Raw genomic sequence first — 12,809 nt, forward strand, 5'->3', positions numbered from 1 at the left:
TTAAAGTAGCATGGATCCAATTAACCCTTTAATTAATCGTCAACCAAATTGTCGTCTAGTGTAAGCGAGGGTAGAGCCAATGGAGGGACGATGCAGGTGGTTTCCACGAGGTAGGTGGGGCCCACCGGTCGGCCTAACAAAAGAAGAAAGAGTCGAAAGCGTGCCACGCGCACAAGCTGCCAAGACGGAACCATCATATCGGTGCACATATCATTGGCGGCAATGCGTAGTTGACACCTGGACGGCTCAACATAAATCCATGTACTACTAGATGCATGTGTCGTCATCATCTTTAGTTGTGAAGAACAAATTAAAGCCGATCGATCCATTTGTTTTGCTTCCATATGCATGAGTTTATCCACACCACACGTACGTTGTTCGTCCCCCCTGCCCACTGGTAGCTAGCTGACGTGGAGCCACGTACGTACAATTATAATTACTGTCTATATATGCATGCGCCAAGGACAGGTCATTAGCTTCTTGCATTACCAATTGTCCTTGGGTGGTACTACTACGTACGCGGAGTAATATTTGTTTTAGTATATCATGCCATGGTTAATGGTTTGACGATATCCTCTTCTCATGGTATCTTATCTTCGCCTTATAATAAATTTATTTTGAATGTATCTATATTCATATTATAAAATAAATTTATTTTGGAATGAAGATAGAAGACGATTGAAATATATATTTGTATGGCTCTCTCATTGTATTACCTTCATTTGCCACTAATTAATTTTACAAGAGTTAGATTTGACTTTTTGAATTATTTGCTACTAACTTCAATAACATATGAAGCCATAGAGAGTACTAAGAACAATGTCATTCTTTTTTGAAAAAAGATAAATAGTGAAACTTTTGCAAATAAATAGTAATCCGGTGACAAAAAATGCAACGATCAAAGGAGGTAGCAAGTAGTACAACCCTATGTCAAACTGAACTTACGACTAAATCGCTTGGACGCTGAAATTTCAAGTTATTTAATCTGACATGCATGGTTAAGTGTCAAATGTGGTCCAGTCTTTGGTACTCACATCCACGCCACCTACTAATAACTAGTTAATTGTCTATTGTGCCCCTAGTTAATTAGCTCTCATTAATCAATTGCTTTGTAGTAATCCATCCATGCACCCACCACGCACCCACCTCTCTTTCTCCCGAACAGCAAGATCAAGATGAGCCATGCCCATGGCGTCTATAAAAGAGAGCCCTACCCCCTCCATCTCAAAAATTTCAATCCTTCCTCTTCCTTAGCTTATTAGCTTCCTTCCTAACTAGTGCCAATTTTCCTACCTAATCTAAGCTATCTAGCCAGGTCGTCATCTTCTTCCTTCAGCTCACGCTGACCAAACACCATCTGTTATTCTGTTTGTTTGTTTTTTTAAAAAAAAGAAAAAAAAATCTAGCTAGGCGAGCCGATTGAAGGAGCTGAGCATGCCGAGCAGCGGCGGCGCCATGCCTGCCCTTCCACCAGGCTTCCGCTTCCACCCCACCGACGAGGAGCTCATCGTTCACTACCTCATGAACCAGGCCGCCTCCGTCAAGTGCCCCGTGCCAATCATCGCCGAGGTCAACATCTACAAGTGCAACCCATGGGACCTTCCTGGTAACTAACTAACTAATCACCATACATATATAAACTATCCATGTATCAATTAAACTCGATCAAATTAATGCCTTCAAACTGACCAAATTTAGTTTTGTGCTTTGAAAATGGATATGGGATGTTGCAGGTAAGGCGCTGTTCGGCGAGAACGAATGGTACTTCTTCAGCCCGAGGGACCGCAAGTACCCCAACGGCGCACGCCCCAACCGCGCCGCCGGCTCGGGGTACTGGAAGGCCACCGGCACCGACAAGTCCATCTTGTCAACTCCGACGAGCGACAACATCGGCGTCAAGAAGGCCCTCGTCTTCTACAAGGGCAAGCCCCCCAAGGGCGTCAAGACCGACTGGATCATGCACGAGTATCGCCTCACAGGCACATCAGCTAACAACACCACCACCACAAAGCAGCGTAGAGCATCATCCATGACCATGAGGGTGAGATTCATTTAATTACTTAATTTTAGTTCATTATTAATTTGTTTTTCTCTTCGTCGTACGTCTTCTTTGAAAGCTACGTCGTTGTTTGAATTGGCATATTGAAGGAAGCAAACGTGCATGTTGCTCTTAGTTAACTCACTCTACAAAGTCAAATTTGTTGATGTTGATTGAGCTTGTGTTTTATTCTTTATTTTAAAAATAAATAAAGCAAGTTTGCACACTTCTAATTATTGTTTACTGCATTTGTGATATTGTTCATCAGCTGGACGACTGGGTGCTGTGCAGAATCCACAAGAAGAGCAACGACTTCAATTCCTCTGACCAACACGACCAAGAACCCGAGGGATCAACCGTCGATGAACAGCTTGAAGACATCCATGACAACAACTCTTCCTCTCAACAACCTCCTGCTCCACCTGACATGAACAACCAACAGTCAGATTTCCAGCCCATGACGGCGATGAGCATGAGCAAGTCATGCTCCCTCACCGATCTCCTCAACAACCTCGACTGCGCCGCGCTCTCGCAGTTTCTCCTCGACGGCTCATCCGACGCCATCGCTGAGCTTCCTGCTCCTCCCAGCCCTCTAATATATCCAAACCAAACACTAAACTATAACATCAACAACAACATGCCACACGCCTTCGAGTCACGCCTAGATCATCACGATGGTTACGTTAACAATTATAATGTTAATGGCCTGAGGAGGAAGAGAATGATGGCGTGTAGTGCAACTTCTTTTGATGATGGCAGCAGCAGCAGCAGTGACTTTTTGCATGTTGCCAAGAAACCGCTGCTGCTGCCAAGTGATTCAAGGGGCAGTGGTTTTGGAGGAGGGTACTGCAACCAGCAGCTTTCAGAGACTGCGACTGGTTTTCAGTTTCAGAACGGCAATATGTTGAGCCATCCATTTCCTCTGAACCAGCAGCTACTGCTGAACAATCATCTGCAGATGCAGTAGCTAGTAGGCGTCTAGATCCGTTTACCGATCGATCTGAAGAGAGGTGAATTAATTTCAACGAATGAAATTACAGATTCAGAGAGGAAGATACTGATTGTTCCATTTGGATTTATTTTGAGGAGTTGCATGACAGATAGACAAACAGACGGAATTCTTGATGTAACCCATGCAAGGAAAGATTCAGATTTCTTCCTATGGCATTAATTTATGAGTTTTTTTTTGTTTTCATTTTCATGTACAAGAATGTAAATTATAAATGGTAATATCGTGCAAGCTAGTACTCAAGCCAATTTATATGATAATCTTTATGCATGTTTCTTAATTATTCTGGTATCAAGCACACGAAAGAAACATGCTACTTTGTCGTTGATTCATTGGACCTTACAAATTAAACAATTTGTTCTTGTCTGAATGTGCTGATATATAATTGGTCTTGTACTATGCAAAGGACTAGTTGGTGGGCTAGCTAGCATTTGCATCTTCAAAGTTTCAATCCTTATCCATTTTGAAAGGATTAGATAAACTTTACAGTTGAGGTCGGAATATACCTTTGCCTGCTCAAGATTCCTTTCGAGTAGATTGAGATGGGGAAACTATTTTAACAGCTCGAGTGGATGTCCACCCGTTTATTGCATGTCATCTAAATGGTTATGAAAAAAATTAAAAATATATGAATAAGATAAATCAATATGTAATGTATCAATCCACAAACATGCAAGTTAAAATTCAACTTCTACAGACTGTAACAAAAATAACAAACAAAACTCAAATTACTATATGTATATTTACAGTTAAATTTGTTATTTTTGTTACAACTTGTAGAAGTTGAATTTTAACTTGCATGTTTGTGGAGTGATATATTACATATTGATCTATCTTGCCAATTTTTTTGAAAATTTTTTGTAGCCATTTAGTTGACATGCAATAAACGGGTGGACGTCCACTCGAGCTATTAGAATCATCCCCGATTGAGATGGCTCTGATCATCGGCGCCAAACGAGTGCCCTGCAGCTAGGAGTAGCTTGCATAACACCACTTGTACATATAGTACGCTGATCAATTGTACTTTCAAACAACAATACTGACTAAATTCTTGCTCAATTTGTCAAATACTTCAGGACAAACCAGCTGCTTCATCAACTAATCTCTACGACTCCAACCAAAATGACAAATTAATGGTCGTCTTGTCCACAGTTCAGTACTGAGGAAGAACTGTGCTTCAGATTGCTAGACCAATATCCGAAAACGCAATGGCGCCTACTTAATTAACACGCGTCATCAGCGACCTAATTAAACAATCAAAACAGCATTGTTTATGTCGTTCAAGGACAACGGAAAGACGGCGGCAGAGCACGTTGCTCAACGGAGTGGTTGATCAAGCGTGCAAATAGCATGACATCTTCCCCCTAGATAAGCCCAAATTAAACTAAGTTGATTCTCTCCACTTGCTTTAACCACGTCTCCCTATTGGAGACAGCGATTTGTTTATGCTTCTGACCCTTTCAATTCATCGTGTGTCCTGGTCTACCTCTACGGCTCTAGCTAGCTAGCAACAACCTCTAATCTCTCCCACAGATTGGATTAATTAGTAAGCAATCACCAAGAAACAGCTAGCTAAAGCATGATGATTAAGTCACGCTCACACATGCATGTTAGAGAGGCTGCTTATAATTGGTGCTTGTGCACTAGTTTAGGTGAAGGATTAGGATAGGATAACAATTCATGCAGTAGTGCCTAAAAGGTGCTGACGATCAGATCAGAGTAGATAAGAAGGAAGGGTATGTGCGTCCAAAATCAGGTTTTCAAAAGTCATCATGCCTTACGCATATGATAGATTATCTATAAGCATGCATGCTTACGAAAAGCTAATTGAAATATGTATGGGGCTTGAGCTTATTAGGATCTTCGTGTGGCACCACGTCACAAGTTTATCCGTGACATTGACGTACGGTTGATTCTGTTTCTGGAAGTAACTAACAGTAATTAATCCACTAGCTAGACATTAATAATTTGTTGCCTAGTGGCTAGTGTAGTTAATAACCATTGTGAACTCCCAATACTCTGATCTAGAGTACTGGCCTTTTTTAGCGAACTGGGCCAGAAATTACATGGGCCGTAATGCCCAAGGTCCCAGATTTTCTTGGCTTCTGGACAGTTTGTACGTACTCCTGGCTTCCTGGGCTGGGCCAGAAATTAACTAATTAACCACATTTCGGAGACCCCTTCTTTCTAGTATTCTTTAGCAGTTTAGCTGTTTGCTAGTATTAGCAGATACTAGAATCATGTAGCATAAATTATAGTATTTAGCTTTCTTGAGACGAGACGAGCAGATTCTTTTTGTTTAGATCTGATTCTAAAGAAAAGAAGATAAATGCATGCATGGGGTTCTTCATTAACTAGTGTGGTACAGCTAGCTAGGCATGGAATACTTTTCTTGCATCTATCCAAAGGTCATACATCTAGCAGCTGATGACGTGTTAGATCTCGCATGAGCCAGCTGTCCGGTTCACATACGGATTACTATGTCAAATACATCGTATATACTCCGTGTTTCAATTATCCGTTGAGTATTAAGAATCTATTTTGTTGGGCACTCTATAGCTTCACATTAATAAGAAGATCTAGTTGTTGATTAGATGATCATATTGGAGTTGTTCCGATTGATGCCATTTTAAATCATAGTTTTTTTTTAAGTTTCCAAAAATGTGTATACATTTAGTTTCTTGCCAAATTTTGGTAAATGCATAAGAAATAATCCTGCCAAAATTTTGGTAATATTACCAATTTACCAAATTTTGGCATTGGTAAGGTTTATTTTGGTTACAATCTGAACATCCCCATTATTACTATTATATATTAACATTGTGTGCCATGTTAAAAACCTATCTTTATGTTTGTATAGATTCTAAAATTTCGAACTTACTAAAAAATGTATATGGAAAAGATACAAAACTAAGATTACAAATTGAGTACAACTTGTTATTTATTAATTATGAATTTCAGAATTAACATATACATCATGAAAAGAATCACTTTTAGTATATTTTTAGTATAAATAAAAATAGGTACTCTCTGTTTCATATTATAAGACTTTCTAGTATTGCCCACATTCATATATATTATATATGTATATTTGTCTAGATTTATTAGCATATATATGAATGTGGGCAATGCTAGAAAATTTTATAATATGAAATAGAGGAAGTAGCTCCTTAAGACAGAGGTTAACAACTGGTCAACTAAGTTGCATTACTGAAATATCAGTAAACAAGAAACTTACTAATATTTGGATAAACCAATTAGTAATAAACATTTTTGTCAAATAATCTAGGGGTATTGTACTATCTTTTGGACGAACCGTACGCACGTTAAGTTGGAGCATATGAGTTGTTTACCTAATTATATAAGTCAGCGGTCAAGAAATTATATATGTCAGGTTTCGACTTGATCATCCAGCCTCCAAAATGCAACTTGCGCGCCTAACAGATAAAATGGACCGCACATTTGTGTGCTCTGAAAATGATCGAGGGCATTTGCACGTGCATTTCATATATTAGCACGTGCGCGCTAGGCCGCTAGCCGTCCGTATAATTAACTGTAGGGCTTGCAGCTTATGAGAAGTGAAACTTATTTTTTCCTTGGAAATCGAGGCCATCAAAATATATTAAGAAGAAATAAAAGTTACTCCATCCGTTTCACAATGTAAGTCATTCTAGCATTTTCTAAATTTATATTGTTGTTAATGAATCTAGACACATATATCTATCTAGATTCATTAACATCAATATGAATATGGAAAATGTTAGAATGACTTACATTGTGAAACGGAGGAAGTATAAGAAAATATCAACAGAAGCTGTCGACGTTATTGGAAGTGCACCAAATTGGCGTTGTGCTTTCAGTGGTAGGTGACGTACCCGTCGACAGTGAGGCGTCTGTGGTGACTTCATCAATCTCTCCAGAATTTGCCGGTCCAGTTTTCGAAGATACTCATAGGGATAGGGTTTACGTGCGTATGTTCATATGGGTGAGTACGCGTGTGTTGTGAGTGTTTGCGTTGTACTGTGTAATTCTTTAAAAAAAAAAGAACTACGTGCTAACTGCATAAGCACAAACCACTTAGAGGAACCTAGAAGTGAAACTCTCTCATGATCTAAGAGCTGACCAACTTGGATACTACAGCTGCTAGCTTATATATGGCCTGCAGGCTGCAGTGCAGGTATCAAGTATGAACAGCCGTCATTCATTTGATTGCATGCAGATTCTTTCTTTGACCATGCATGCATGCATGTGATTATTGACTCCCCCATGACGACGACCCTTCCTCGACGCTAGCTGTACATACTCTACGTATAAAACATAGTAGGATCTGACTCGGCGCTCTAATACTAGCAATTAATTAATGTCAAAAAGAGATCAAGATATAAATGCATGGAAATTACACACACACACACAAGAAGAAAGACAGTACACCACCCGTCCGGAAAGGCCAGCTAACCTGTGCATTGGAGCTGATGGCAATTGCGACTTACTAGCTAATCATCTAAAAACTTCTTGCAACTTACTAGACCTGCACAAACTCTTTCTGAAAAAGAAAAAGACAAAAACAATTATATTAGTCAAATTTTGCTATAAGACACTTAAAATTTATCTACTCCCTCCTTCCAAAAGTGTAAAAGTATAAGTCCTATTTAATTCTTTGGTTTTTTCCAAAAGTCTAAGTTCTATTTGTAGTCACTATGTGCTATATTAAATTCTTGATCAGAACCCAAAAAGTCATTTTAGTGCTTATGGGTTGCATGTTTATTGATTTTGTCACATGATGAATGAATTAACTACACCTTCATCTTGGTGTAAAAAGAAATATGACTTAGACTTTTGGAAGGAGGGAGTATTTACTAATGAACATTAAAAAAATGTATCATATCTATAGCCTGTAGAACATCTTTAAAAACTGATAATTTATGAGAGGACACCACAAGTCTATAACTATTATTATATTATTTTTGGCTCAATTAGAGAGAATATTTTTTTAAAAAAAAGAATGATAGACAGACAAGTTTCTAAACCGATGCTGGAGTGAAAAAGGATATGACATATGGTATCAATGTACTTGACTGATGACATGTTAAGAGTTTGAAAATTGTGGGGCGGGGGAGAATGAAAATTTTGGAAGACAAAAATGTACTCATGGACATGAGTACATTTGGAGGGAATGGGAGAAGAGATGCCTCATTCGAGCAAACTAAGGGTGTGTTTAGTTCACGGCAAAATTGGATGTTTGGTTAAAATTGAAACGATGTGACGGAAAAGTTGGAAATTTGTGTGTGTAGAAAAGTTTTGATGTGATGGAAAAGTTATAAGTTTGAAGAAAAAATTGGAAACTAAACTCGGCCTTAAGCCAAGTAATATGTGCGGGTTCGAGAGTCAAAACCGTTATTTCAACGTAGTTTCTCTTTCCAATTAGATCATAAATAATAAAATAATGGTTAAGGTGCTCAAAAAAATAACCAGCTTGTGAAAGGGGTTGTCCTAACGGTTACAATGCTCAAGTAGCACCTCTCTAGGTCCTATATATAGGTTGAATTTTCCAGGAAGCGAATTTCAATCTTAAATAAAGAAAAAATTACTGTGGACCTCCCTCACTATTTCCTATAAAAACAAATAACCAGCTTTAGGAAGTTCTATCGTTGTAATAGTTTTACGATGTTCACCGGCAAATTAGATAGGATGTGTTTAGTTCACGCTAAAATTGGAACGATGTAATGGAAAAGTTGGAAGTTTATGACCGTGTTTAGTCCAAAATAATTCTTCAAACTTCCAACTTTTCCATCACATCAAAACTTTTCTTCACACATAAACTTCCAACTTTTTCGTCACATCGTTCCAATTTCAACCAAACTTCTAATTTTTGTGTGAACTAAACACAGCCTATATGTGTAGGAAAGTTTTGATGTGATGAAAAAGCTAGAAGTTTGAAGAAAAAGTTTGTAACTAAACAAGGCCATAAATTTAATTTGAACATCTGTAACAAATTTCGGCATGCTATTATACCATGAGCAGATGAGAACAGTGATTTGTATCTTTCTGAGCACTATACATGGAAATTAATTAAGTAGTCCTCAATCGTACCACACAAGCCTTCCAGCCGGACAGTTAGTTTCTTTTAGGTCGGTTCCTAGCCGTAGCTGTCACCAGCATTAGCTGGCAAAACGGATTATAAGATTATAGAAGAAGAATATAATAATAATATAGATAGATGGGGATCTAATTAAGCACAACATGTAGTATATATAAATCTGATTAATTTGACGGCCACAAAATACTTAGTTTGGCAAGAGCCACACTTTATATATAGTACATATATTAATTCTTTATCATAATGAAACCGAGTGAGGACTTGTCTTCCTTGCTAACCAAGATTTTTGTGGCCTTCCCCTCAAAACCATGGAAAAGGTCTCAAAGCATTATAAAACTTGCTGGCTTTGTCCCCTTCATTTCTGTTCCATTTCCCATTCATCGCGCGTCGTCTCCACCTTTCTTGCTTGTGCCACCAAGCTATCTCCTCCTCTCCTTCTCCTCTAGCTAGAGCTAGTGCTTCCTCCATCTTCAGTCTAGCTTCAATTCAAGCTAGGGAGCAAGCTAGCTAGCTAGCATGGTGGAGTCTACTACATCCCTTGTGAAATTAGAGCAAGATGGAGGCTTGTTCTTGCCTCCAGGCTTCAGGTTTCACCCGACGGATGCTGAGGTAATCTTAAGCTACCTCCTGCAGAAGTTGCTCAACCCTAGCTTCACCTCCTTGCCCATCGGCGAGGTCGACCTCAACAAGTGCGAGCCATGGGATCTTCCAAGTAAGTCAAATTTGTTTTTCTTTTCTTCTTCGATCCAAAAGCTTATATTTAGATGCACAAGTATTAATTAGATCTTGATGTTAATATGCTTGTTTTTCATATTAATTTGATGAAGGCAAGGCGAAGATGGGGGAAAAAGAATGGTACTTCTTCTGCCACAAGGACATGAAATACCCAACTGGCATGCGAACCAACCGGGCCACCAAGGAGGGATATTGGAAGGCCACCGGCAAGGACAGGGAGATCTTCAAGCAGCTTGCCATCTGCGAAGGAATTAGCAGCAAGAATAATAAGCAGCTGGTTGGGATGAAGAAGACGCTGGTGTTCTACATGGGGAGAGCTCCCAAGGGCACCAAGACCAACTGGGTGATGCACGAGTTCCGTCTCCACGGCAACCTCCACAACCACCACCCAAACCTTCGTCTGAATCCCAAGGACGAATGGGTTGTGTGCAAGGTGTTCCACAAGAAGCAGGGAGACGAAGCCATCAACAACCAGCAGCAGCAGCCACAGCCTGCCGTTGATCAGTACTCTGCCGGAACACCCAACAGCAGCAGCTCCGTCGTTCAAGCCGGCGACGACGATGTCGGCGGCGGCGATGACTTCTTTCAGCTAGACGACATCATTGACCCCAGCATCTACTTCACCAACTCTTCCAACATTTTTTCGGCGCCGCCCAACAACAACGCGGTTTATTCCGTTTCTGCAAGTACGACGACGACTAATACTACTACTGCCGGTAGCTTCCAGCAGCAGCCAAACTACTACAGCTTGATCAACAAAAGCAGCAGCAGCAGCAACTATAGTGCGCCTCTGCAGCAGCAGCACGTCTCCTCTTGGAATAATACGCCTGGAGGAGCCCATGGAATTGGAAACAGCTACAACTTGCAGCAGCAGCAGGCAGCAATGGTGAAAGCCCTAGAAAATGTCATCGCTGTCCCGAATTTTAGTACTGTACTGCCGAGCAGCAACAAGCTGATGGGTTTATCGAGGTTGGCGATGGCTGGGGTTACGCAGCAGAATCCCCTTGGCGTGCCGCAGTACAAGATAGAGAATTATGGGGATCATTACATATCACGAGAGTAATCACATATACATATACTGCATGCTGCTGCTGCGTTCTGAGAATTTTTTGTGCTCGGCTACTGCACTACTGAATTACGTACTGAACATGGACATTATCATCGAGATTTAGGAATATAAGTGCGTGTGCAATTTAATTTTTGTTGATTGCTTCATTATTTAGTTCTTCCTAGGTAGCTAGCGAGATCATTCGTCTATATATTCCGTTTGCTTAATAGGTGTCTTTTGTATATACAAATTAAGGTCGTGTTTGTTTTGTTAATTAATTTGTTGGTGCTAGCTACTACTGATTGTTGATATGGTGTGGCACATATATGTTTGGGAGCCATTTATTTATGAGACTTCTCCTGTTAGTTCTTTATACATATTGTGATCATATTTTTTTTCTTTTGTGCGAATGTTGCACTTTGCATCATTATATATTGTACTGTCACTTACTAATTATTTCACGGAGCAAATTGCAACATTGATTGGATTAGACTGATGCCAATCAAAAGAAATGGTGCACTGCATGCAGGCCGGAAAACAAATGAGATCAGAGATCAGTATCTCTATCAGGTGCAAAGCACAATCAATTTATTACTCCTTTTCTAATCTTGTCTTGTATATGTAAGCTTGCTACACAAGTTAGGAGTGGGCTTGAGGTTAACACACAGCTAGCAAGCACAGCACTACAGGTTGGTGCAAGCTAGATAACTACTGTCAGAAATTGTATTGACACTGTCAGATAATCACGTGCAGCCAGGCCGGTATATGCAAAGCTAGTTGGACGGCGCATGCAAGGCCATGTGGTGATGTCATATTGTCATGTGATATACACTAATAAGCTAGTTGGCGTTGGATTAATTAACGGTTTTGCTAAAAAAAAGTTTTAAGAAAAAAGAAGGAAATTAACCACAAAAATGCGCGTACGTAGTATATATCTACGTACATACTTGCTAAGAAAAATTACACAAGCCAGCTGTAGTTTGTAGCAAATGCCAGCATGTATAGCGCAACATTAATCTTTTGTATCTAGCTATATATAGCTGCTCTGAGTTTATTGTTACTCATGTTTAATTCTTGGATCTGTAATGGCAGCTCTGATGAATTAGAAAACAGCTATTACTGCTTACTCAGCTTTGACATTCTGTTCCCTCTTCAGTAAGAAAAAGTTGTGCCCAATATGTATACATTATAGAACTCATGTATATATATAACTTAGACACTTAGTATAATAGTGCCTCGATAAATTAATAAACCTGAAGATTGAGATGCAGTTAATTACCATCTGCCAGTTGAGAGATGTAACCAATAAAGCAGCAGTAAGTGATAACTGATCAGGCCAGCCATGGGTTTGGAATGCCAGCTTGCATGCATGCACTGCAAAATGCAAAAAGAAAGTAAGATTAGAAACTATATATGAATTATATTTAAAGAGATACGTTTCAACCTGCATCTGGGCATCTTTCATGCATAAAAATCGGGTGCAAGCAAGGTTTCTGCTTTGCTATATTGCAGTTTTTGGACTTGCAGCCTTGCAGGAACCATCCAACACACAGAACAATGCATGCATATAAATTATGCATCATTTTTTTCTTATCCTAAATATCATGCATGCATGCATGATCTTTTCAGCATCACATCACAAGATGGAGTTTCTTTACTCCCAAGCGCTCGCTACAAACCTTCAGTTCCATTTGAAATTAAAGCTAAAACTGTCCATTAATTGCAACTTTGCAACTCGATCAAGTATCTTTCTAGGTTGCAGCTAAGAGTTGCAGGTCATCGTCCCCAAGAGCCAAACAAGCACTTATATATGTGGCAACCTATCTATGGGCCAACATGATGTCGTTGTTGCCGACAATTGGAAATCTCAAGCGTTGCTAGC

General features: G+C 39.6%; 2 protein-coding genes across 2 annotated transcripts; both read left to right on the forward strand.

The window, feature by feature from the left end:
* Positions 1–1,227: 1,227 nt before the first annotated feature.
* Positions 1,228–3,299, forward strand: LOC127758014 (NAC transcription factor 29-like). Its single transcript, XM_052283612.1, has 3 exons — positions 1,228–1,606; positions 1,734–2,041; positions 2,307–3,299. The coding sequence occupies exons 1-3, from the start codon at positions 1,435–1,437 to the stop codon at positions 3,003–3,005; spliced, it is 1,179 nt and encodes a 392-aa protein (XP_052139572.1). The 5' UTR covers positions 1,228–1,434; the 3' UTR covers positions 3,006–3,299.
* A 6,200-nt stretch (positions 3,300–9,499) lies between these two features.
* On the forward strand, positions 9,500–11,304 carry LOC127758015 (NAC domain-containing protein 77-like). Its single transcript, XM_052283614.1, has 2 exons — positions 9,500–9,856; positions 9,972–11,304. Exons 1-2 carry the CDS (start codon positions 9,661–9,663, stop codon positions 10,940–10,942), a joined length of 1,167 nt encoding a protein of 388 aa, XP_052139574.1. The 5' UTR covers positions 9,500–9,660; the 3' UTR covers positions 10,943–11,304.
* The last annotated feature ends 1,505 nt before the right edge of the window (positions 11,305–12,809 follow it).

This window comes from Oryza glaberrima, chromosome 12 (genome assembly GCF_000147395.1).
Source record: "Oryza glaberrima chromosome 12, OglaRS2, whole genome shotgun sequence".
In the NCBI taxonomy this organism is placed as follows: Eukaryota; Viridiplantae; Streptophyta; class Magnoliopsida; order Poales; family Poaceae; genus Oryza; species Oryza glaberrima.

Bases quoted from the DNA above. Each gene is read 5' to 3' on its own strand.
- LOC127758014 (XM_052283612.1), top strand. From the start codon at position 1,435: ATGCCGAGCAGCGGCGGCGCCATGCCTGCCCTTCCACCAGGCTTCCGC. The intron at 1,607-1,733 runs GTAACTAACTAA...GGGATGTTGCAG, and splicing joins CAACCCATGGGACCTTCCTG to GTAAGGCGCTGTTCGGCGAG. The intron at 2,042-2,306 runs GTGAGATTCATT...ATTGTTCATCAG, and splicing joins CATCATCCATGACCATGAGG to CTGGACGACTGGGTGCTGTG.
- LOC127758015 (XM_052283614.1), top strand. From the start codon at position 9,661: ATGGTGGAGTCTACTACATCCCTTGTGAAATTAGAGCAAGATGGAGGC. The intron at 9,857-9,971 runs GTAAGTCAAATT...AATTTGATGAAG, and splicing joins CGAGCCATGGGATCTTCCAA to GCAAGGCGAAGATGGGGGAA.